The following is a 23,310-nucleotide window of genomic DNA, read 5'->3' as shown; positions in this document are numbered from 1 at the left end:
CCGCCTCCTGGGTTCAGGCAATTCTCCTGCCCCAGCCTCCCCATTAGCTGGGACTACAGGCACGCGCCACCATGCCCAGATAATTTTTTGTATTTTTAGTAGAGACGGGGTTTCACCATGTTGACTAGGATGGTCTCGATCTCTCGACCTCGTGATCCACCCATCTCAGCCTCCCAAAGTGCTGGGATTACAGGCTTGAGCCACCGTGCCCGGCCTTGAATGAATTTCTTGAATGAATGAGTGAACAAATTTGTTTGGTGATCCTCTGACCATGGGACTAGGAAACCTATCCAAATTAAAAACCCCAAAACCAATTTGGCAGCATATATTTGTTCTTAACAACACTGTAGGAAAACTCTTAGATAGTCTCTTCTACATTTCACTATTAAGTGTTAAAGACACAATTATTATTAAATAATAAATTATTAAAGACACAATATCTACATTGTAGGTTTGAGCAGTGCAAGTGACCTTATATTAAAACAATGAAATGTTTTTCATCCATAGTAGAATGCAAAGCTCTGAAGACAAGATTATGTGTTCGTTTTGTGTGTGTGTGTGTGTGTGTGTGTGTGTTTTGGGATAGGGTCTCACTCTGTCACCCAGGCTGAAGTGCAGTGGTGCAATCATGGCTCACTGTAGCCACCACCTCCTGGGCTCAAGTGATCCTTTCACCTTAGCCTCTCAAGTAGCTGAGACTATAGGTGCACATCACCATGCCTGGCTAATTTTTTGAACAGACAGGTTCCCACTATGTTGCCCAGGCTGGTCTCAAACTCCTGGCCTCAAGTGATCCCCCCACCTCGGCCTCCCAAAGTGCTAGATTCTACAGGCATGAGCCACTTTGCCCAGCCTATGTGTTTACTTTGTACTATACTGAACTTTGGTTTACATACACACATGAGTTCTATGCATTCTGTTCAATCAATATTAGCTATAATTATTTTCCATGACCCTATATAGATTCAATTCCAAAATACCCTGTTATAATAAATCTCCATTTAATTACATATGAAATACATTCATGATTAATCAATTATAATTTGAGAAAATCCTTAAATAATTCTTTTTAATTTGTGAATGTACCAAGGTGTCAATATATCATGGTAAAGCACAATGTGAGAACTTAAATCTCCTTGTCACAGATGCATCTGTCTTTAGTTTAAAAAATGTTAAACGTATTTTAATATATCTAATGCTTTTCTCATCCTGTGTGGCATATTCTTTAAAATACTAACTTTATTATAGGTACCTTCATCACTGCAATAAATTAGTAACTACCACAAGTCTATCACGAACAGAACGCTACCTAGACAAAACTAGTACAAAAAGAAAAGAAAAAGAAACAGGTGCTTGAAATGCTACCTGTCTTCTGGAAATATACATACAATTCTCATATAAGCATGTGTATTAGTCCATTCTCACACCATTGTGAAGAAATACTCAAGATTGGGTAATTTAGAAAGGAAAGAGGTTTAACTGATTCACAGTTCTGCATGGCTGGGGAGGCCTCAGGAAACTTGCAGTCATGGCAGAAGGCAAAGAGGAAGCAAGACATCCTCTTCACAAGGCAGTAGGAAGGAGAAGTATGAGAGCCGAGCAAAGGGAGAAGCCCCTTATAAAACCATCAGATCTTGTGAGCACTTACTCACTATTTCGAGAATAGCATGGGAGAACTACGCCCATGATTCAGTTACCTCCCACCGGGTTCCTCCCACCATACATAGGGATTATGGGAACTACAATTCAAGATTGGATTTAGGTGGGGACACAGCCAAACCACAGCAGCATGTATATGACCGAACTAGAAAAGACACTACCTAGTATGTGATAACATAGTGCTAAGACACGTCAAATTTTAAGATACATCCCAAATTCCAAGATGTTAAAGATGAAAATACAACCCATCTTAATAGTTTTGATATATATGTACTATGTAAATAAGATGGAAATTTTACATGTGATATTCTGGATTCTATTCTATTTTTTTTAATGATGTTATGGGTTTGCTAAATTAATTTTATCACCCACTAATGAGCTGACCTAATCTAAACATTAATCTACATCATGTGTTACAGATAATTAGAAACATTGTTAACATATACAACCAAGGTGCTAATTACTCAATTCTATAGTGGGCGCAGAAGAAGAAAAGACACCGTTGAATATGGACAGAAACTACCTGGGAGGTTTTCAAATTAGAAAGAAGAATTGAGCATTGAATATATGGGTAAAATATGGTGTGATAAAGAAGAGGCAGTGAACGATTGAGAAACTTAAACTGGGGAATAGACCCTCAGATGCAAATGTAAAAAGATTTGTTTTCCTTTAAAAATAAAATCTAAGTATTTAACATAAAAATCCAACCGTTTAACCTAAAAATCTGACTATTTAACATAAAAATACATGAGAACACCATTTTGTATAGTAAAAGTCTCAATAATTTCAAAGATGAGAATTTTAATGTTTCACCTACAGAAAATATACAGAATTCTGAAAAATCAAATACAGTTTTCAAAGAATGAAAATCTATATAATTGATTTAGAACTTGATACAGTATCTGTTTTATACTCTTGTTATAAATTCAAAAGGGGTCAAATAGTCTAATAGCAAAGTGAAAGCAGCCTGAAAACAAGTGGTTGTACATTCCCCCAACCCAATTTTTCTGTGCTTCTCTTATGTTCAAAGATTTATGCAAAAAACAAAATTTTGGACTCTCCCCCTTGTCGATCTCTGTACACATTGCAAAAAAAAAAAAAAAAAATCCTAGGATATAATGAGGTATGCGGCACAAAACTAGCTGGCTGAACTCCTCAGTGACTCTCCCCTGCATTCACCCTCAGAATTTCTCTCTACTCCTGGAAAAAAGTAAGCAAACAAACAGAAACCCAGAAATCTATTTTGTATGTGTATGTAAAATGTGCACACCACAGTGCAAATATGTGATCATAGTTTTTAAATGTGCACGCTTGGCAGTTAGGTAATATCACTGTAATCGTTAGGTGAAATTTCAATCCCTTTGATGAAGATACCATCTTTCAGTCAGGCCCTGACAAAAAACCTTTGGTTCCTGTTAGACCCCTCCCTCCCCAGTCAGCTGCTGGGCTCCATCCGGAGGGATGGAGGCTCTCCCTCTCCATCATAGCTAAGCGTTCCCAGACCCAGGAGAAACCCTGGGTTCCTCCAGAGCACTCAAAGTGCAGAGAAGTGTCCCAGCTCTGCAAAGGGCAGCTGGAAATGGATTTAAAATGGCAACGCGGACCAATCAGCGCTGCCGCGCCAAAGCAGACATTTACACGCGCCTCCTCCACATGCACAACGGAACCTGGCGGTGCCTAACTCCTGCTTAGGGCTACAAAGTAGGCGTTTTTATTCCTCGGTGGTCTGTATCTTTGAAAAGAGAAATTCTTCCCCAGGTGAAAGTTTTTATTTTGGAATTAGTCCAAAATAATTTTGGGTGTGATGTGTGAAAATCTGAACCTAATTTTTTCAGAGTTTTGTGTTATTTAAGGATGAAAAGAGGTACATTTAAAACTGTACTCCACCTTTTAAAAATGGACTGTAGCCATTATGGTGTTCACGTAACTCAGAAACAGCCCAGGCTATAAAATTAGGACTTGGCAGAGAGTTCTCAGGCAGAAGGTTAAATCGAGGTAAACTGAAGGGAGAGTTGGGCAGTTAGTGCAATTGTGGTCTTAGGAATCTATGAGGTGCCCTTTACCCTGCGAAGGTCGGATTCCCGGGAAGGGGTTGGGGAGGGAACTTCGATCGCCTCTAGTCTTTCCTGGAGAAAACATTTCAATGAAGAAGCTGGCGCGCTGTGTGTGTGCACATTGTTTGCACGTGTCTGCGAATGTGCAGATCTATCTGCGTGCCTGTGTGTGTATAAATGCGCGTGTTTACAAGCGCATGCGTGCCCCCGTGTCCACGTGTATCTGCGTGCAAGTGTGCATGTACTTACACGCGTGTTCGTGTGTATCTGCGTGCATGTGTCCGTGTCTGTGCGCGCTCGCCCTCCCGCAGGCTCTGTGGTGAGGGCATTCCGAGGCGGAGTAGGGCTGTCAGGGACCCTCTTCCACTCCTTTGCAGTCCCTTCCCACTCACAGGTAACAGGAGCGCTGCCTCGGGTGCAGCCTAGACGCTTCTTGCAGTGTTGGCTCCTCACCTTGGAGGCGCAGGTAAACGTGGCTCCGGGACAGTCTCATTCCCGCGCCTTCCCAGGACAACCGCCCAGGGGTGACCTCGAACGGCGGGTGGGCTACACCCACGGCGAGGCTGGCCGGGATTCCCGGCCTGTCCCTTTAACCCCGCCGCCGGGCTGGAGCACGTGAGCCGGGCTCCGGGTGGCACCCGGGCGCCGCCGCCGCCGAGGCAGTTGTATTTCGAACGCTGCCTCTGGCTAGCGGCCAGGCGCCTTGGCTCCGGGGTCCGCCTGGCCTCCCTCCTCCTCATACTTTTCTTCCTGCGCAGCCCCCTCCCCTTTATCCGCCCACGATTAGAGGTGGGCACTCCCCCCCCCAGCGCAAGCGCGCGCGCGCGCACACACACACCACACACACTCACACTCACACACACTCACACACACTCATCCCACTTGAATCTTGGGGTGGGAACTCAGAAAACTTTCAGCCGGGCAGCGCGCGCTTGGTGCAAGACTCAGGAGCGAGCAGCCCGTCCCTCTCCGACTCTCCAGTGCAGCCGCCGCCTGCTCCCGCCACCCGAGGAGGCGCGGTGCCACCCACTGCTCTGTCCTCTGCCTGTGCTCCGCGCCCGACCCTATCCCGGCGGAATCTCCCCATCCTCCTTTGCTTTCCGACTACCCAAGGCACTTTCAATCTCAATCTCTTCTCTCTCTCTCTCTCTCTCTCTCTCTCTCTCTCTCTCTCTCTCTCTCTCTCTTTCCCTCTCTCTCTCTCTCTCTCTGCGGAGAAGGGCTGGGGGAAAGAGGAGGAGGAATTCTTTCCCCGCCTAACATTTCAAGGGACACAATTCTCTCCCAGTCTCTTCCCTTTCCAAGCCGCTTCCGAAGTGCTCCCGGTGCCCGCAACTCCAGATCCCAACCCGCGAGAGGAGCCTCTGCCACCTCAAAGCCTCTCTTCCTTCTCGCTCGCTTCCCTCCTCCTCTCGCTACCTCCACCTCCACCGCCACCTCCACCTCCGGCACCCACCCACCGCCGCCGCCGCCACCGGCAGCGCCTCCTCCTCTCCTCCTCCTCCTCCCCTCTTCTTTTTTTGGCAGCGCTGGACGTCCGGTGTTGATGGTGGCAGCGGCGGCAGCCTAAGCAACAGCAGCCCTCGCAGCCAGCCAGCTCGCGCTCGCCCCGCCGGCGTCCGCAGCCCTATCACCTCATCTCCCGAAAGGTGTTGGGCAGCCCCGGGGCGGTCGAGGCGAAGCGGCTGCAGCGGCGGCGGGAGGCAGGATGAGCGCACGCGGCGAGGGCGCTGGGCAGCCGTCCACTTCAGCCCAGGGACAACCTGCCGCCCCCGTGCCTCAGAAGAGAGGACGCGGCCGCCCCAGGAAGCAGCAGCAAGTCAGTACGCGGGCGCGGAGGGGGCACCAGCCCACTCCGTCTCCCCTGCCCGGGCCCCGCCACGCACGGGGCGGCCGGAGCGCGGGAGCCCAGTCGCCGCGGCCGTCGCACGCTGCCCGCCGGCCGGCGGGGGGGACCGGCGCAGACCCCACGAGTGCGCCTCGCAGCCCCGGGGCGCCAGCGCCCCTCCGGGCGGGGAGGTGGGGAGCCGCGGCGGGCGGCCGGGGGAAGGCGGGAGGTGGGGTCGGGCAAAGCGCGTCCTCAGAGTTTCGCTATTGTGCACCGCCCGAGTGGCGCGGTGTCTCCGGGTGACGGGAAGCGGCCGGAGTCCGACAAACCCGGGCTCGCCGGCGCTTTCCGATACGCTTTTGCAACTGCTAGGGGAAAGGAGGTGCCGGGGACCCGGGCGCTCCGGCGGATCTAGGCTGAAGGAACTGGAGTCCCGGGGGCCGGAGGCTCTTTCTCCCGCCTCCCGGGGCTGCTCGCGGGTCGGGGGCTGGCGCGCCGCAGCCACCCTCTTGGCGCCCTCCTCCAAGCTCTCGGTGGCCCAAGACTCGCGCCCTCCCGACAAAGAACGCTTGGAGACCCGGCTGCCTGGTCCTCTTCGGGCTCTTTAAATGTGGTGCGGCGGCCGCCGGAGGTGGCCAGGGGCAGGGGCCACGGGGGAGTCTGGTTCCCCGCGAGACCGGGTTAACTCGCCACGCCAAGGGCGCGTTGAAAGGAGTGTCCGAGAGAGTGCAGAGTAGCCAGGATCGCTTCCTTGTCAGGCGCCGGGTCCCCCTTTTGCCCCTGGACCCCGCGCCTCTGAGCTGCAGCCATTAAATGTTCTTCTCCTAGGCCAGTGGCCGAGGGTTGGGTAGGGGACGATCGAGGGGCGCCCGAGACCCCGCGGAGTGGAGGGTTTTGTCTGCGGATGCAACCAATTAAGCGTGCAGCCGGCGCTTGCAGAGCTGGGCGCAGCGCGCAGGACTGGGGGTTTTGTTCGCTGTAATTTCCAAGCCGCGGCGGGCAGAGTTGGAGCGGGATATGTCTATTGAGCACATTTAAACTCCACTTCCTCGGGCTTTAAAACTTGCTCGCTCCTTAGCCTTAATTCGCTTCCTTCGTGGCAAACAGGATGATTAGAAAATAGTCAGAGTCCCAAAGCTGCCCGAGAGCAAGGTGAGGAAATTGAACAATGTTGCTTGCCAGTGCATTTTAGAAAAATTGAGCGTTGTACCTTTTTGAAATCATCAAAGGAAACAAGCAGATTTAGAGGCCCCTGAGTTTTCCCGCTCTGCCCTAGCGACACTTTACACGGCTTTTGAATCCTGTTTTACACCTCCCAGGAAGTCTCTGCCCTCCCCCACTTGCTTCCCACTCGCCACCCAGCTCTCTCTGACTCACTAATTGCCCCCCGCTCCAAAAAAAATTCGAAAAGAAATTACAATGGAGTCTGGAGGTGATTGGATGCTTTACCTTTGAGTTAAGGCAGAGTTCACAAAGAAAGAAATATATGTCTCCGATGTGTTTGCTCTCGATGTGCCCACTGGCGCTAGTGGTCCCACAGAAGCTTGCAGGGAACCTTCCCCGGATTCTCTAAATGGGATGCGAATTTTCATTGAAAACTTTCACGAGTTTTAAGTTAATTAGTCTCACTTAATCCCCGAATCTGAATGAAATGTGAATAGATGATTCATTGGATAAATATTTGGGATCTGGAATATTAATCATCGCATTCTCTTAACCACTTGAGTATTTACTACTTGGCATAGGAGCCATTGAAAGTTTTGCTAAACCTAGTGATTGCTTCCATTTCTCATTCCCAGACACTCCATTCCTCCTTATTTTTACCCCCTTTTAGATTTCTCCACTACACCCTCGTAAGAGTTTTCTCAAAAGAGAGTTTTGAAGAAAATATGTTTATTTTTATCAAAAGATATTTAAATTTAGACTGGAGACCATACCAGCATCTCCAAAAGGAAGTGGAGAATTGAAGCGATTAACTAGATAATTCAAGCAAAACCTCCCACCATAGATTTACCATAATTATTTGGAAATTTTAGGGGGAATGGAGTTATTTTGGATTGAAGAACTTGAATAATTGCTTCAGTATTTCACTCAGAATGTGTCAGTTGAATCATAATCCACCTAGAAGGCAGGTATACAAAGACGATTAAAAGCCACCTTTTCAATATGGAAGATTGTTGAAACATCTATGATGTTAGCTTCATATTTCTGTTTGAAATGCTAGTATAATGGAGAGTGGTATTCGTTTAAAATGCTTATTATTTCTATGAGTTGCCAAATGCACAGCCCTGTCCATTTACATCTTAAAAGTATATGACTTTCTTTCTAGTACATGCAGCCTCTTCAGCCTTTGTTACCATTTTAGGTTTGAAGTAGAATCTAGTTTTCATGTACAAAATAGAGTTTCCTCTTTGAACCCTTGGATTAAAAGTATAGTTATTTCCCCTTTCTGTAAACTCTGTACCATCATCATCCATTTATGCTTGAACTGAATATGTTCCAACAGCTCTTTTGAGCAGCACATGCAGAAAATATAGCTAAAGAGTCAGGGTCAATTTCTTTATCAGACGTTCTTGCCACAACAGCATTTTTTTCCCCTCACAATTAGGAACCAACCGGTGAGCCCTCTCCTAAGAGACCCAGGGGAAGACCTAAAGGCAGCAAAAACAAGAGTCCCTCTAAAGCAGCTCAAAAGGTGAGATTTCTCAAGTTAAGCTCTCCTAACTTCATCAATGACTACAGGAGCCTCCCTGTAACTTTCCCATTCTAACTCTGCACCTAGAAATTTGTCCCAACTGGGTAACCCAAGACTCATTTCCTACATTTAACATTAGTAAGATGGGGGTTAACTTTTTTTCTAAGTAGATGCTCAGCATTAAAAGTTTATGCAGATACTTAACAGTGTTGATTTGAAACAAACAAACAGCTATCAAATAATTTGAACCTTAAAACAGGGGTAGAAGTGAGGAAGGAAGGGGGGTGGAGAATGACACAATATTTGTACCAGTTGTAAACAGTTAAAAACAAATCAAAACTATAGATATTGTCTGGTGGTAAAGTTTTTGCAATTACCCCTGAAAAATGATAGAGATTGATTTACTTTGTGTTTATTATATGGCTACTGAATACCAAATCCCCCTATTAAAGTACTTTGCCAAATAGATGATAATTAGAAGTAAATCTAGTTTCGGGATAGTGGGAAAAAACTGTGAATTTTACAGCTTTAATTGTGACATTAAAGTATACTGTTTCTTTCACAATAAACCTGCAGTATAGTATAATCTCAAAAAGTCTTTCATCAAGTAACACAGAGATGTCTGAATTGGACAATGAGACTTTTTTTAAACAAATATTTGGCTCATTTAATATCTCTTTTTGGGCAGAATGCAACCCAGTTAAGTGTGACATTCAGTTTTCTTAATAAATTTAAACTTGCAGTTTAAGACAACTTAAGGTTGGCTGTATTTAAGCTAGCAAAAAGGAACTATGTCAAGGTTAATGCATGTATAGAGAAGTACCAGTCACTTTTTTGCTTTATAAATAAATTGGGGAAAAAGTTTCTGCATTTTATTTGTAGGTTTGTAGAGTAATTGAGAACAAAGTTTCAAAAATCAGAAGTAAATTTGGATATACCTTTTCAACGGATTTGAGTACACCATGTACAGTATTTGTTAGAAAGGACTGTATTCTTATCGTTTGGGGATTTATGTTTTGTGTGGTTTTCTCTGTGACTTTGGGTACTAACTGTAAGATGTGTGATGGTTTTCAGTGTTGTATACTGCCACATCAACTAATAGCACATATAAAGTTTTAGGAAGTAATTATGAGTTCTTGTCTGTATTAGCAGTTTTGAACAGAATTGAGGGAGCATATTTCTAATATATTTAAATTTAATTGCTTCTTAGAATTTAGATTTAATTGTATTCCATAATCAATCAATAAACTTTAAACTAGCTCTAAGTGGCCATGTTATTTAAAAATGGCAATGTGTAATCTGGTATTCCTAATATGAATACTTTATATTTGTTTCATTTTACCCCCTTTATAAATTAACTATAAAGGACTGATTTTACTAAGGAGTTTTTCTGTTGTGTAAGTGTGGAGCTTACCTAATTTACTTTAATTCTAAGGAGATGCACAAATGAATATCCTGTTAGGTAGCTAACATATATTTAAGCCATGTTGTAATTCCTCTGAAAAATGCATCATGATAATATCTCCTAGGAAGAAATCTTTAAATTTCACCATAAATAAGTAATTTGAAATTCAATACTAAAAAGGAAAATAAATTTTCTCCCATGTTTCATCGTATTCCATGTTTTCTGAATGAATAGAAAGAAATATTCCCATCACCTCCTCTTCATTTTAAAAAGCTTATAATGACTAAGAAAATTTGTATTGAGAAATGGGAAGCTAAGAACTCTGCCTAATTTACCACCTAAAGCAAAATTTTTAAAGTTGATCTATTCCTAAGTAAGGGTGGATTTATTTTTAGTGACTCTAGTGACAGGTGTTTGTAAATGACCTCCCAGACCACTCATCTTTCTGAAAATTTTTCATGTATATGTATACATTATTCCAATTTCCAAAACAGAAGTAGGTTTTCCTTTTTCTAAAGAAGTCCTTCTCTAGAATCTCATTCTTTCAGACACCATTATTTCCTACAATGCCATTATAAGAATCCCTCTTGTAATAAAAATGAATAAATACATTTGCCCATAACACTACTGTTATTTGTCTTCAGTTTTATAAGTTACGCTTAATCTGGAGAAGATAATACCTTGCAAAATAATGAATGACATTGATGAATTGTTCATGGCATATGTAAACTTAGGGTATTTTCACTTTCAAGTCAGAATTTGTTGAGTATGTTACTATTCTATATAAACAAGATTTTCAAACATATTTGTTTATTAAGCATATATAGTATTCTAACAAAACATATGTTTGTCAGGATTTTGAAATGCAAATCTTTTTAGAAAAAATTATATTGTTCATAGCACATAAGATAAACATACCCCGTGAGACTGACCAGAGTAGATATGAGAAGTCTTCTATAAGTAACAAAGTGGGTGTTTTCCTGTAAACTGAGACCCATCACAGTGAAAAATACATTACAAAGACTGGTAAGTATATGAGAAGAAAGAATCCTAAAATTAGAGGATCTGTAATGCACACTGAAATCCTGATGGTTATATGCTTCAAATTTCTTGCTGCTTGGAGTTTCTTGACTAACAAAGTTTATATTTGGACTCAGCAACTGGCCTTGGGACATTTGAAAACAAAACTGTTTATTAGAAAATTAACAGTGTGAAACTGGACAATGCATGCAGAATATTGCAAGACCAAGTGAATGACTACCAATTAGCCATCTCTTTAATTTCAAACCATATGCAGTAGAAAATTAATTTATACTATATGTAAAACAAAGGTATTTATAAAAACACAATTTGCTGTGTTTGGAACTTTTGGAAGAGAATATAACTACTCTTCAGTCTACGTAATATTCCATTAAAACTAATTACTATGCATGACCATTGTGTGACAATGCTAGTCATTTCTCAGAACTCCAATCTGAGTGCTCAAGATTTGTCCTTGAATAAGTTTCATATAGTTCCCTGAACAAGAGAAAAGAAATCAGAAGTTAACGTTTTCCTGAATAGTTAATGTGTCCATGTGTGTATATGTCTGTGTAAGCGTATCTTTACCCTTTTATTTATTTTTTGGTCTGAGATACACCTATAACCAGTTATGTCTTAACTTCCTTTTTTGTTTTGTTTTGCTTTGCTTTACTCTCATTGTGCTGAATGGAAATCTTAGCATTTTCACAGCTCCCAAATGGTTAGAGAGAAAGAAGTTATAATCTCCTTTAGTTTAGAGTTTTGTTGTATTTTTTTAATCATGACAGAATACTGGAGGAGTTGTCACTAATTCTTCAGTGTTGAAGGTCTCAAATCAAGTTCATTTTAAAATTCTAAGCCAATTCTCATTCACATGTTTTTAGTAAAAATTTTTTTCTGAGGTTGAATTAAATTTTATTGGAAGGATAATGAAAATTTTGAAAAAAGGTCTCAGGTGTGAGATAACCGTACTTCATCATGTCATATGTTTGCTTTACCACCCTTTTGACTTTAGGTGTAATGGCCAGATCTAGGGAGCAAAGTACAGAATGAAAATATCTAGATAAAGTAGCTATAGTTAAAATAATGTGTTCAGAGAAAATGTTTAATCTCTATGTTCAATTTTCTGTAAAAAGAAGGCCTGAATTAATTAGATACTGTAAAGACTACTCCATGGCTCCTCCTAATCATTTACACTTCTAGAAATGTGGTTTCCTTTTCATAATTATTACCAACACCAATCACAGATGTTTTAGGAAGAGAGAAGAGGAGTTTTAGTTACCACTTCAGATAAATCACTCAGCATAGATGCTGAGTGAGGACAGAATTTTCTTCAGAATATAGTAGGCCTAATTGAAGGGAGAAACCAAAGGCAATATTATAGGTGAGTTAAGAAAGGTAGCACTGTAAGTTATCATATAATTCTGGCCTAAGGTTCTCTAAATTAAGTTACTGAGATTTAGTTTAATTCCTCTGTGTTTCAGTGGGCAGGTAAGTTTCATTGTGGGATTCAGGGTCCTATCTGAGGATACAAATGAATTCAGGCAGGTGGAATTAAGTAAAGCCCAATTGTTGTTCCACTGTCTTGATATTTCAGGCTGACTTACCTAAACAATTGACATATTTTTTCTTTCATTTTGCCAGGGAAGACAAAGCCTTACTTCATGCATCAGCACATTCTATCTGGCAGTGCTTTGAATCCTCACAGATTATGATCCAAATATAGGAAATTAAAATACATTTGAATTATCTTATGAAGTAATTTTATTTCAAGGGACCCATAGTTCTACTTCTCTGGAAGCTCTCATCCTTCTGAACTCTTCTGAACTTGAAGGCTTCTCATTTCTCTGGCTGACCTACATTCCTGGCTCATTTTTATCTCAAGTTCTCAACAGATCGTTTTGCTGAGAAGATAGAATATACCAGATTGGTATTCCGTTGCATTTCAGTTCTTTCTGGAGAATAGATGGATGCTGAAGAGTACTTTATGTCGGTTAAATCATTCAAACCTGTCTTGTCTTGTTACTTGACTTTCTGCAGTTTCCAGAGCAGAAGGCACAAGGTGGAAACTGAATTTAATTTCACTGTCCTAGATTCTGAAGGTTTTAGTTATGAATCTTTGTTCTGCCAACCAGGAGAAAAGGGGAAATGGAGAACTGACTATCTGTTAGGGCATTGCTTTATTTCATATTGTTTTAATACACTGAGCAATTTTGAATAGCATATTCTATTTAATTTAGGGAAGACTAGTACAGGCATTCCCTTTTGTCTAGGATAATGTTTGCTCAGAAGGTAACTCCTGTGAGCGATAGCAATGATCTCTTGTATCATTGCTATTGATTTTTCTGATTACAAAAGAGGTAGAGGGGAGATTTGGAGGAGGAGAATCCTAAACTCTGACAGTGATAACTTTCCCTGTCATTCTGGCTTTGGTTTTAACTTAGTATTTGTATACAGGAAGATAAGCATGTGCAAAATAAGGACACACCAGAGTTGACAGTAAGGGCTAACTTGGGTAATAAGCAGGAACTACAGTGGGTGATGGGAGTTACTTATATTTCCTATTGGAAAATGTATTGTGATAGCAAATTGTAATCTTTTCAAGGCTAAAAGTGTTACATATAAAATTAGGAAAGTCACAGTACTGGATTATCAAAAAGGTAAAATGAGAATTTCCTCAGTGCTTAGTGGGACTGATTCATATAGTTGACTTTGATGTCAGTATAAATTGATTTATACTGTTTATATATTTAAAAATAGCAACTGAAGGAAATAGAATGTGCTTTCTAGGCTTTGGATAGTGGGCTTCATGGAAATCGAGATACAGGCAAACAAAATAGGGCACCATCACACCAAATATTTTTCTAGTCCTTTTTTTGTACAGATGCACTGATGAATTTGCAGTGGGGGAGTTCTGGCTGTATCATAGTACATAAAAAAATACGATGAGAGAACCTGTAATAGCAAAAAATTAATAGCCATCTATACCTGACCCTGAAGTCAGAATTGAATTATTTTTAGTTTCTAACCTCTGCTCTTGCCCATGTATTTATAGGAAACTTGAAAATATATTGCTTTAATTAATTTGATTTTCACCCTAGAAGGTTATCTTCTATTTTTTTAAATTTTCCCATGGCAGTTTTATTTTATATGGGAGTAGCTGTCCAAAGAACAGACACTTTACTGCCTTGAAATCAGATTGGGTCTCAGTTCTACTACCTGTGAACATGGGCAGGTTGCTTAATCTCCCATTTGTAAAACAGGAGAAGTAACAGCTGCCCTGCCCTACTTAAGTAAGATAATGCTTGGAAAGTCATTTTGGAAACTTATAGAATTGGTAAGTATTATTTTTGTGGGTAGCACTTTAAAATAAGGGAAGGGTGAAGAAATTACATTTGACTACTTGCTAAATGCCATAGCTTTTGTCAGGCACTTTACATGCATATTAGCTCTTTTAATCCTCTGATTTAGGCATTGTGGCCTTCATTCCACAAATGAGAAAACTGTGATTCAAAGATGTAAACCAGGACATGTCTGATACTCAACTCTAGTAAATGGTAGCACCTGGGTTTGAATTCACTTTAATTCTAAAGCTTGGACTCTTTCTACTACTATGTGCTACTGAATGTTCTGTAAAATATTTGTTACAAGGTAGATTTCTGTTATCTCCAGTGACCTGAAATGCAGGTTGGAAATTAGGCTTTGAGAGACCTTTGAAGGGCCACTCCAAAGGTTAAAAAAGGATCGGAAATGTAGACCTTCTGCGACTGATACCCATCAAGACTTCTGGCTCCCAAATAGACCACAGGGCTATGTCTTTGGGGATTGTGGCAAATCCAGACATTTTCTTCTTTGTTAAATGAGAGGGCTAGGTGAAATTATTTCTAAAGTTTTACTGAACTCTGGAATTCTGAAGAGAGAACTAAGACACATATATAATATAAACATGTTTCATTCCTTTCTTTCTCCATTTTCTCTTGCCCTCCCTCCCTCCCCTCTTCCTTCTTCCTTTTTGCCTTCCTTTCCCTCCCTCCCTCCCTCCCTTCCTTTCCTTCCTTCCTTACTTCCTTCCTTACTTCCTTCCTTACTTCCTCCCTTTCTTCCTCCCTTTCTCCCTTTCTTCTCTCTCTGCCTCCCTCCCTCCCTTCCTCAACAAGTATGTAGTGAACATGTCCTGTACACCAGGCACTAGTGCTAAGCACTGTTTTTAAGCTCAAGAGATGTGTTTGCTAATTTCTTTCCTAATTAGTTTTTAAAATGTGCAGTACACTGAAGAGCCTAGAGTACCAAAACTTCTTAGAGAAAAAAAAATCATATTTCCCATTTAACATTTCTCCCAATCCTCATGGACTTGCTTCTAAATATCTCATAAAATTAAGGATACAGTTTTGAATCTAAAATTTAAAACAAAAAAATATGAATGAGGGCAAGCAAGGGGAAATGACACTTTTAATGAGATATGATTGTTGTAAATATTAGTGTAATAGTGCTGGTAACAGTCTGAAATTTCAGTTCTTACACATGAGAATTCCTACTATCTTTCCCTTTTCTCTCTCGATGTGAGCAACAAGTAGAATTAGTTATGTCTGTTATATATGGGTTTGCAGTATAAAACCAAATTCTATTCTGGCAAAGGAAAACCAAATATACTCTTCTACAGTATTGCATATGTTAAAACAAGCCCCCTGAATGTTTTGTTTATCTTTTTTGAAAAATAATATCCTGAAGAGCATTAAACACAGGAAAACAATACTAAAGCTGGTGTTTTCCAATATGTAAAAATCCTGGATCTAAGTTGGTTTACAAACTGAAACCCTAACTTGTTTTGCAGACTTTGTGGAGTTTGATTAGAATGATTAAATAGTGCGGGTTTTAAAGAACAATGGAAACCTCCCAGATCGTCGCCACACAGCACAGCTAATGTGTTTCTCCTAGATTTAGTCTCAGAAGAGGGTTTTAGTTTACATGTAACACTGGCCTGAACGACCAAGGAGCAAGTTTGCTTTTAACAAGTCCGAGTGATAATCGTGATATTGTGCCCTTCAGTTAATGGTGCAAATTTTATTTCTCAATAGGCTTTTTGTAAATGAGATGCTCATTTAAAACTCATCTTATGTACAGGGCTTTTTCTGTTTTTGAGAGATTTGTTTCTTCTGACTTTGAAATGTAGTGAAACCCTTTTAGAAAAAAAAAAAAAAAAGAAAACAAACCTCTCCCTTCAACAGATTTTGATACACCAGGATCACATCGTGGCCCCTGAAACATAAAAACCTCGCAGAAAAAGCCTGATGTAGCACTGTTAGTTCCTAAAGTCAATATCCTCCTTCTCCCACCCCCACTTTGCACCCCCATTCCCATTAAAAAGGATTTCTATTTTCCATGTTTGTATAATTTACTACTGGGTAAACTGCAATCTTAACAGTTGCTCCCAAAGATTAAGTCAGATGCTGCTTCTGTGCTACAGAACTCTGTACTTATGTATAACTCACTATGCAGTAGCCAAAGGATTCCTTAAAAGCTTCATTCTAAAGGTGACAGATGAGTGTCATGGAATACTTGCACTGACCAAACCTTCTGTGAGAGGGAACTAACTTGAAGAACCCTTTAAGGGTTCCATCTAGTCAGGAATGAAAGAACACTTATGGAGCACCTCATGGGAGGCAGGCACTTCTAAGTACCTTGAGGAATGATGTCTCACAGGAGGTGTCATCTCCATTTTACAGATGAAACCAAATTGAGGTCTTCAAGGACCTGCCCAAAGTCATAAAACTAAAATAGCAGAACAGGAATTGGAATCTAAACTCTCCAAAGTAGTCTGTGATCTTCTCAGGACACCTCCCTCTCTCCATGAGGCAATGCCTGAAGAGGGTGTGATTTACTTGGCACTCTGGGCTTTCACTCAATTCATGCCCTTGGAACTGAAGGTAAGACAATGACCTCTGACAATACATGATTCCCTTGTGGAGCCATTCAAAAGTAATAAACAATGATTCAGAGGGTACATCTGATGGTTAGGTAGAACTCCTAAAGACTATCAGGTTTCCTTTTGTTCTGGGAAATTAACTGAATCAGTGACAATTTTAGTTTCCTAACGTATGTTTTATGATAGCAAATGCCTGTATCCTAAGGGGAAGTAGCATTGTTAAAAGGATAGGAGCACAGTCTTTAGAGTTACACAAAATAGGGTTCAAATCCCAGGTCTGACACTTTGTGTGTGACCTTGAGCCAGCTGTATACCTAACCTATCTAAGACTTAGTTGCTCATCTACGAAAGAAGAGAAATGATAATACCCACTTCATAAGGCTGCTGTAAGGATTAACATAACACGTGTGACTGACAGTTGAGTGCCTGCGATATTTTAAATGCTCAGTAAGTGTGAGCTAACATTATAATCACATAGAGTTTGGGTTAGTTCATGGGACCTGTTGACCTAGGAATGCCAGATCAGGGAGATACTATTCGGTGAGAAATGTTGTGGCTTATTTTTGTTATCTACCTGTATGTCTGTCTGCCTGCCTATCCATCTATCTGTTTGTCAACTATCATGTAAATCTGTCTATTTTTACTAGGCAGATTGAAGAGAAAAAGAGGAAAGTTTCATTTGGCAGTGTAGACAGTCAGTATCACTGTACCAAGTACCCCCACTGGCTGCTAACTCAGATAACAAAAGTAAAATGTGAAACAAGGTATCCTGGTTCAGGTTACCCATATTTGTGTGTTAATATAGCTGTGGATGATTCTTATACATGGAACAATATGTGCTAAGTTTTTTTATCCTAAAAAGTATGAATGCATGCATGTTTTTATAGATATATGTGGTATGCATGTGCACTGGTGTGTTGTTATGTTTGAAGATCGGAGTAGGGCTGACAAAAACAGAAAAACTAATTGCTTTATAAATAATGTTAACAACTGTGATACCAGAAAAATCTATGAAGTTAAAGCAATGAAAGAAACTCTCAAGATAAAGGTGTATTTGTGTTAAGTGTGGAATTATTGTTAATAAAGTACATTTTTAATTAATCATTATTTCTAGGCACATATAGTTTCCGTCACTGGTACAAACTGATGATTTCTGCCTGCTTTTTTTTTTTTCTCTCTGCTTTAGGTGAACTGATCGACAGGTGATTGTTTCAGGCAAGAGACAAGAAATTAACCATGTAGAAGTGTGCAAACGTTTGTTATTTTGAATTAGAATGCTTGCGTATTCTTTTTTACATTTAGACTTGTTTTTGACTACCAATATAGGTAGAAGAGCTTTGTAAATTGTAAAGCAATATATCAATATTAATTTTTGCAACTTTAGTTGTGACATGGGAAGAATCTTGATCATCTTAAGAAATATTAATTTTCTAAAATACTAACTTGTGTAGTTACAGAATGTGGCGATTTTTTTTAATATGGACAGAAATAAAAGCAAAATAGCTTTTTTAAAAAAGCATTTTCATGTATTCAGAAATAAATCACTATAGCAGGAGTCTTTTAGGGTGAGGGGTTGCATAGATGCCTCTTCACATCATGTAATAAAGAAGAATCTACTCAAAAATGTGGGAAAAGATGAACCTTAGAGGAGAAGGAGTTTGTTAAAACAACCCTGATACTTCATCTGCAAAGCAGAACATTCCTTCTTCAAATGTGTCCCTTGGTGCAGTACTTACAAACAATGTCAGGTAGGAAACTATAATGACTTCCTTTTTCATTTGCAGAAAGCAGAAGCCACTGGAGAAAAACGGCCACGAGGCAGACCTAGGAAATGGGTGAGTAATAAGATAGAATTTTTCTTCTCTTTTTGTAAAGAAAAAATTCTGTTGTATTAAACGAGAAAAGTTACATTTCGCTGATTACGTGAATTTCCAACTTCTGGTTTGATGAATCTTTGAAAGGGTTAACACAAGAGACAAATTATCATCACTTCCTACCACTAGTCTCCAGGTGTTTACACAGAACTCTTCTATCCTGAAGGTGTACTCATTTTTCTATCTCTTATCAACATCAAAAGAGGCTCCACTCTGTCTTCAAATGGGGTAACAATGAGATGACTTGTTCAGTTGGTTGAGTAACTGAAGTTAAAGGGTGTTATGAAACCTTGGAAGTTGATTAAAAATGATGATAAAATTCATACACAATGTGTATGCAATAGCTTTTTATTGTTTTTCCTTTCTTTTTTTTGGTTTTCTCCATGGCTGTGTTTTGGACACATCTCATTTTCTAGGTGGTTTGTGTTTTCTTTTTCACATGGCTTTGTTAGGAAGCAAGGGTTTACGTCAAGTTTTTCTTGCTTCCCTTAGTAGTCATTCTCCACATGTAGACGTTAGAGACAGCTGTATCCATAAGAGTGCACTTGATCCCATAGGCACACAGATCCTGTGGTCACTGAAGAGCTTTGCTAATTTTACTGCTTGAACCTTGTTACCTTGATTGCTGTGCTACCCATGTTCTTCTGGTCTGTCTTTCCCACTAACAGAAAAGATAAGTCTTAAAAATCAGTGAAATCTTTTCTCAAGAAGGGTGAGGGCATCCTTTATGCCCAGTGTTGTGTATGATGGGTTCTTTGACTTTTCTTTTTCCTCTTCCCCAGCTCATTCTTCATGCTCTAAATTTTAAAAAGGTTTTTTTTAAAAAAAAATTTTTTTCTGTTGTGCTGGATTGTGTGTTCTGGTTCGCCATTCCTTTCTCCTCTAGAGTTCTGCATCACTTTCTATTTATACTTTGGTATTGCCTCTCATTTAATTTATTCATCTTGTATTTTTCCTCTGCTCAACATGTGTTGGGATTAGTTTTCTTGGCCCAAGGAAATGGCATGATCTTTAGATGAAAAACATCTCAGTGTTAAGGTATAACCTTAAAGTAAGGGTATTTCATTCAACCTTCTGTTCAATAAGTTAGTTCTCTCCAAATCTACTTATCAAATGATCACCTAGCCTGTGCTTGATTACCTTTAAAGTTAGGGAACTTGCTACCTGTCAAAGCTGCCTTTTTCTTCCAGGAAAGCTCTGAACATTAGAAAATTATTCTGTCCGACTCCCTGTAACTTCTGTCCACCATCTCTAGGCCATCCTCCTGGGAATACAGAGTAATTGTTTTCACTTTCACTCATGGTAGCCCTGCAAACAGTTGAGAACCATTAACACATACTCTTGGTATGTGTATGTGTTTGTATATAACACATACTCCAGTTTTCTCATTTTTTCCCCATAAAGGAACATTCTTGTTATTCTTTTCTGAGCATGTTTGCTTTTTAATCTTTTGAAAGATGTCATGTAGAACTAAGTATCATATTCCAGGTGTGGGTTTCATAACCAGTGGGTTTATCACCTTTCTTGTTGTACGTATGGTTCCAGTTATCCATTGCTGCTTAGTTAACCACTCTAAAACTTAATCATGTAAAAAATATTTATTATGCTCATGGATTCTTTGGGTCAAGGATACAGGCAGGGTAGAGCAGAAAGTCTTGTCTCTGCTCCATGGGATGACTCTAATACTTGGGGTCCAGAATCTGGAGCTGTTTTACTTACAGGTCTGGTGCTTTATCAAGATTGGCTGGAAATTTGGGCGGATCTGGGAGTGTGTGCACTGGACCACCCATACATGGCCTCTTCAGGATAATCGGCCTTTTTGCATGCACTCAGGGCTCCCTCTGGGAGTGTTGTAGTAACTGAGGAGGAAGCTGCAAGGCCTTTTTTGACTTAGTCTCAGAAGTCAAAAACTGCTGCTTCCATTATACTCTAGTGAGCACATTGTTGGCTAAGTTGATATTGGCATACATATGAAATAGAGATCTGCTGTTTTCTAAGCATCAGAACTCTGAAGGTACATCCCATACCATTGAATTAATTAATAAGAAAGACATATATAATCCTTCTAATAGGCATCATAATAGAAAATAGATGAGCTCTTTGAAGTCATGGATTGATATAACTAAAATGAAATAAAATAAATTGTAAGCAAATTCAGTGGCAGTTAACCAGCAAAATAACCTCCATCAAATGGGGCCTCTTAACTCTCTCAGCAGCTGTCTAGAACGGTCACCAATTCACCTCCACAGGTTAGAGTCCTGTCACCGCTCTTCTCAGAACCCTCCTATGGCCCCACAACTGACCAGCTAATTAACCTACAGTCTGCCCTAGTACTTTGAAGTCACCCAGTTTACATCTACCTTTCTTTACAGTTTTCTTTCTCACCACACATCCTTACAGCTGATGATTCAGCAAAGCAGGAGTAAACTATAGAGCAATTAAAGGATTTATGTTTTTTTCTTAATGGGTTTTGCTAATTTAGGGGGTATCTGGATTCCAGGCATCCGATCTTCCTACTAGCTAAGAAGCCCATGTGAGGTGCCCACCACAGAAATCCTTGCCTTTCTGAGAATAGCTGGGCCATTTTCTTTGACTCTGGTGGTTTCTAATTTTTACTGGCTGTGAGAATGGAAAATATTATGTGGTGAATTGTTACAAGTCCCTGATTTGGTCCCCAAAGAAGAGTTGTTCTACTGAGAAGAGGAAATAAAAGGAAATTGTATATTTTTTCTAGACAGCGTGTTTCCTCTTTGCTTGTATATCTTCTGTTGGGTAGAGTATGCAGCCAGTCACAGCAAGGCATTCTGTTCAATGGCATTCTTTGCTGGAAAGCTTGTACTGAAGAAATAAATCATTGCATTTTCCATAGGAAATGGGCTTATACTTTATAGTAAGTTCAATTCTTTCCAACAGTGTCATTCACCGATTTCCTTGAGTTAGAGATATATTTTTGAACCAACTGGATTTATTAGGTATACGGCTTAGAAGCCAAATTGTTCCCCTTTTACTCTTGGGGGGTGTTTTGTTTTGTTTTAAAGTTCTTTTGCTTTTAAAAATTGTTCCAGTAAATCTTATGGATTCATGTAAGAGGGCTGGGAAAAGATACCTACCAAGGAATCCTTTGATCTGTTGTAATTGGGATCAGTACTGGTAGGTATAGGAGAGAAACTTGCATCAGTCTTGCTTCCAGAGGGGATGAAGCATTGGCTAATCCAGTGATCTAATGAGTGTGTTAACTAAATATGCTTAAGAACACTTACTACTGTTTACTTTAATTCTCTTCATCTTTTTATTTCCCCTAGTTTGAACTGGATTTCAGATCTATTGTTTTGATGAGGTGGTCTGATTTTCACATGTGTGTGTAGAAGAGGCTAGAGATAAAGAAAGGATGGAGAAACCAGGTCTCTTTTTTTCTGGCTTTTTATAGTTAAAAGCATAGGCTCTGGATTCAGATGGCTTGGGTTCAGATTCTGACCCACCGCTTAACTAAATGGAATCTTGAGCAAATCACATGACCTTTAAAGGTACAGTTTCCTCATCTGCAAAAGGTACATTTCTCATAGAATTTTAAGGATTAAATGAGATAATGCACACAAAGGGCTTAAAAAAGGGCATGGAACATAGGAAGTGCTCAGTAAATGTTGGAAATTATGATTAATTTCACTGCACACTCTCATGTTGACATTAGCTGTAGACTAAACCTTAATGACTTACAGCCACCAGTAGTTACACATACAATGAAGTGACAGAGTTATATGTCAAACTAACCAGGTACCCTTGATAGTATCATTATGTCCTCAATATATCTATGCTGAATATTAATCAAGTTTAAGAACTGCTTATAAATAATACTAAAGTACATTTTAATTCTCTTTGCTGTTAACGGGGAATTTTACATTGCAGCATAGAAGCCCTTCTAATAGTAGAGATTTGGTGTCATGTGGTGTTCATCAGTTTGAAAAGAAGTATTTCTGCTTTTTGCCTCAAGATGTACATACAGAGATGTGCTGATTCTCAGAATGTCTACAGAATTCCATTAGTCAGTTCTGCCAATTGAAATTTGGCATTTAATATTTGCATTTTTTCTATTCTTGCCTAGGAAAGGAGCTCATCACATACCTAGTTTAGTGATGGAAAATATTTGGAGAAAGTTTTAGAGAGTGGGGCTCAGGCTCAAGAATACAATGAAGTAATAAAGTTATTAACCTCATGTACGAAATGCTCCAGCCAGATGTGGCTTAGTGATGAAGCTAGTGCTTCAGAGGAAAAGAAGCAAGAACCAACTAATGAAGAATACATCAATGGAAACAAGTGATATTTTTAGGTGTTTTGTTCTCAGAATATTTTAAAAGAAATGAAATTAGTAACAAAAGAAAAATATTTTCCAATATGAATTAATGGTTTTTTAAAAAAAAATGTTTCTGGAGATACTGAGATTGACCTAGAAATTGATCCAAGGACCAGATGCTGAAACTTCACTTTAGTTGGTCACTAGAAAGTTACCAGCAATCCCCAGCTGGTTTCTCAGGCTGCTGATCCGCTTTATTTGGTAATGGGGTGTGTGCAGTACGTTGATTAAAAAATATGCATTTCCATTCCATTGACTTTGAGGGTGGGCAGTTGTCTTTCTCTTATTAAAGAGCTTGTGATACACAGGAAAGTGACATAATTTTATTTATTAGTCAAACATGTGAGGATTCTAGATAGACAACAGGACTTTTTTTCCTAGTCTGTGGAAATCTAGAAATTTAAGTGATGATTTGAGGATCAAGAAGGGAGAACTGAGTCAGAATAAAATCTACTGTACCCAGACTGATTGGAATTCTTTGGTTTTCTTGTAAAGATCCCAAGC

General features: G+C 40.1%; 1 protein-coding gene across 1 annotated transcript in view; it reads left to right on the top strand.

Moving 5' to 3' along the window:
* The first annotated feature begins 5,258 nt into the window (after positions 1–5,258).
* Positions 5,259–23,310, top strand: part of HMGA2 (high mobility group AT-hook 2) — a 136,692-nt gene continuing 118,640 nt past the window's right edge. The window contains exons 1-3 of the mRNA XM_002752713.6: positions 5,259–5,532; positions 8,150–8,236; positions 18,369–18,419. Coding sequence (XP_002752759.2) covers positions 5,422–5,532; positions 8,150–8,236; positions 18,369–18,419 — 249 coding nt within the window. The 5' untranslated portion in view covers positions 5,259–5,421. The remainder of the gene's footprint in view (positions 5,533–8,149; positions 8,237–18,368; positions 18,420–23,310) is intronic.

Source organism: Callithrix jacchus, chromosome 9 (assembly GCF_049354715.1).
Source record: "Callithrix jacchus isolate 240 chromosome 9, calJac240_pri, whole genome shotgun sequence".
NCBI classification, from domain to species: Eukaryota; Metazoa; Chordata; class Mammalia; order Primates; family Cebidae; genus Callithrix; species Callithrix jacchus.
The sequence above is the reverse complement of the archived record's forward strand: the minus strand, read 5'-3'. Positions and strand labels throughout refer to the sequence as shown.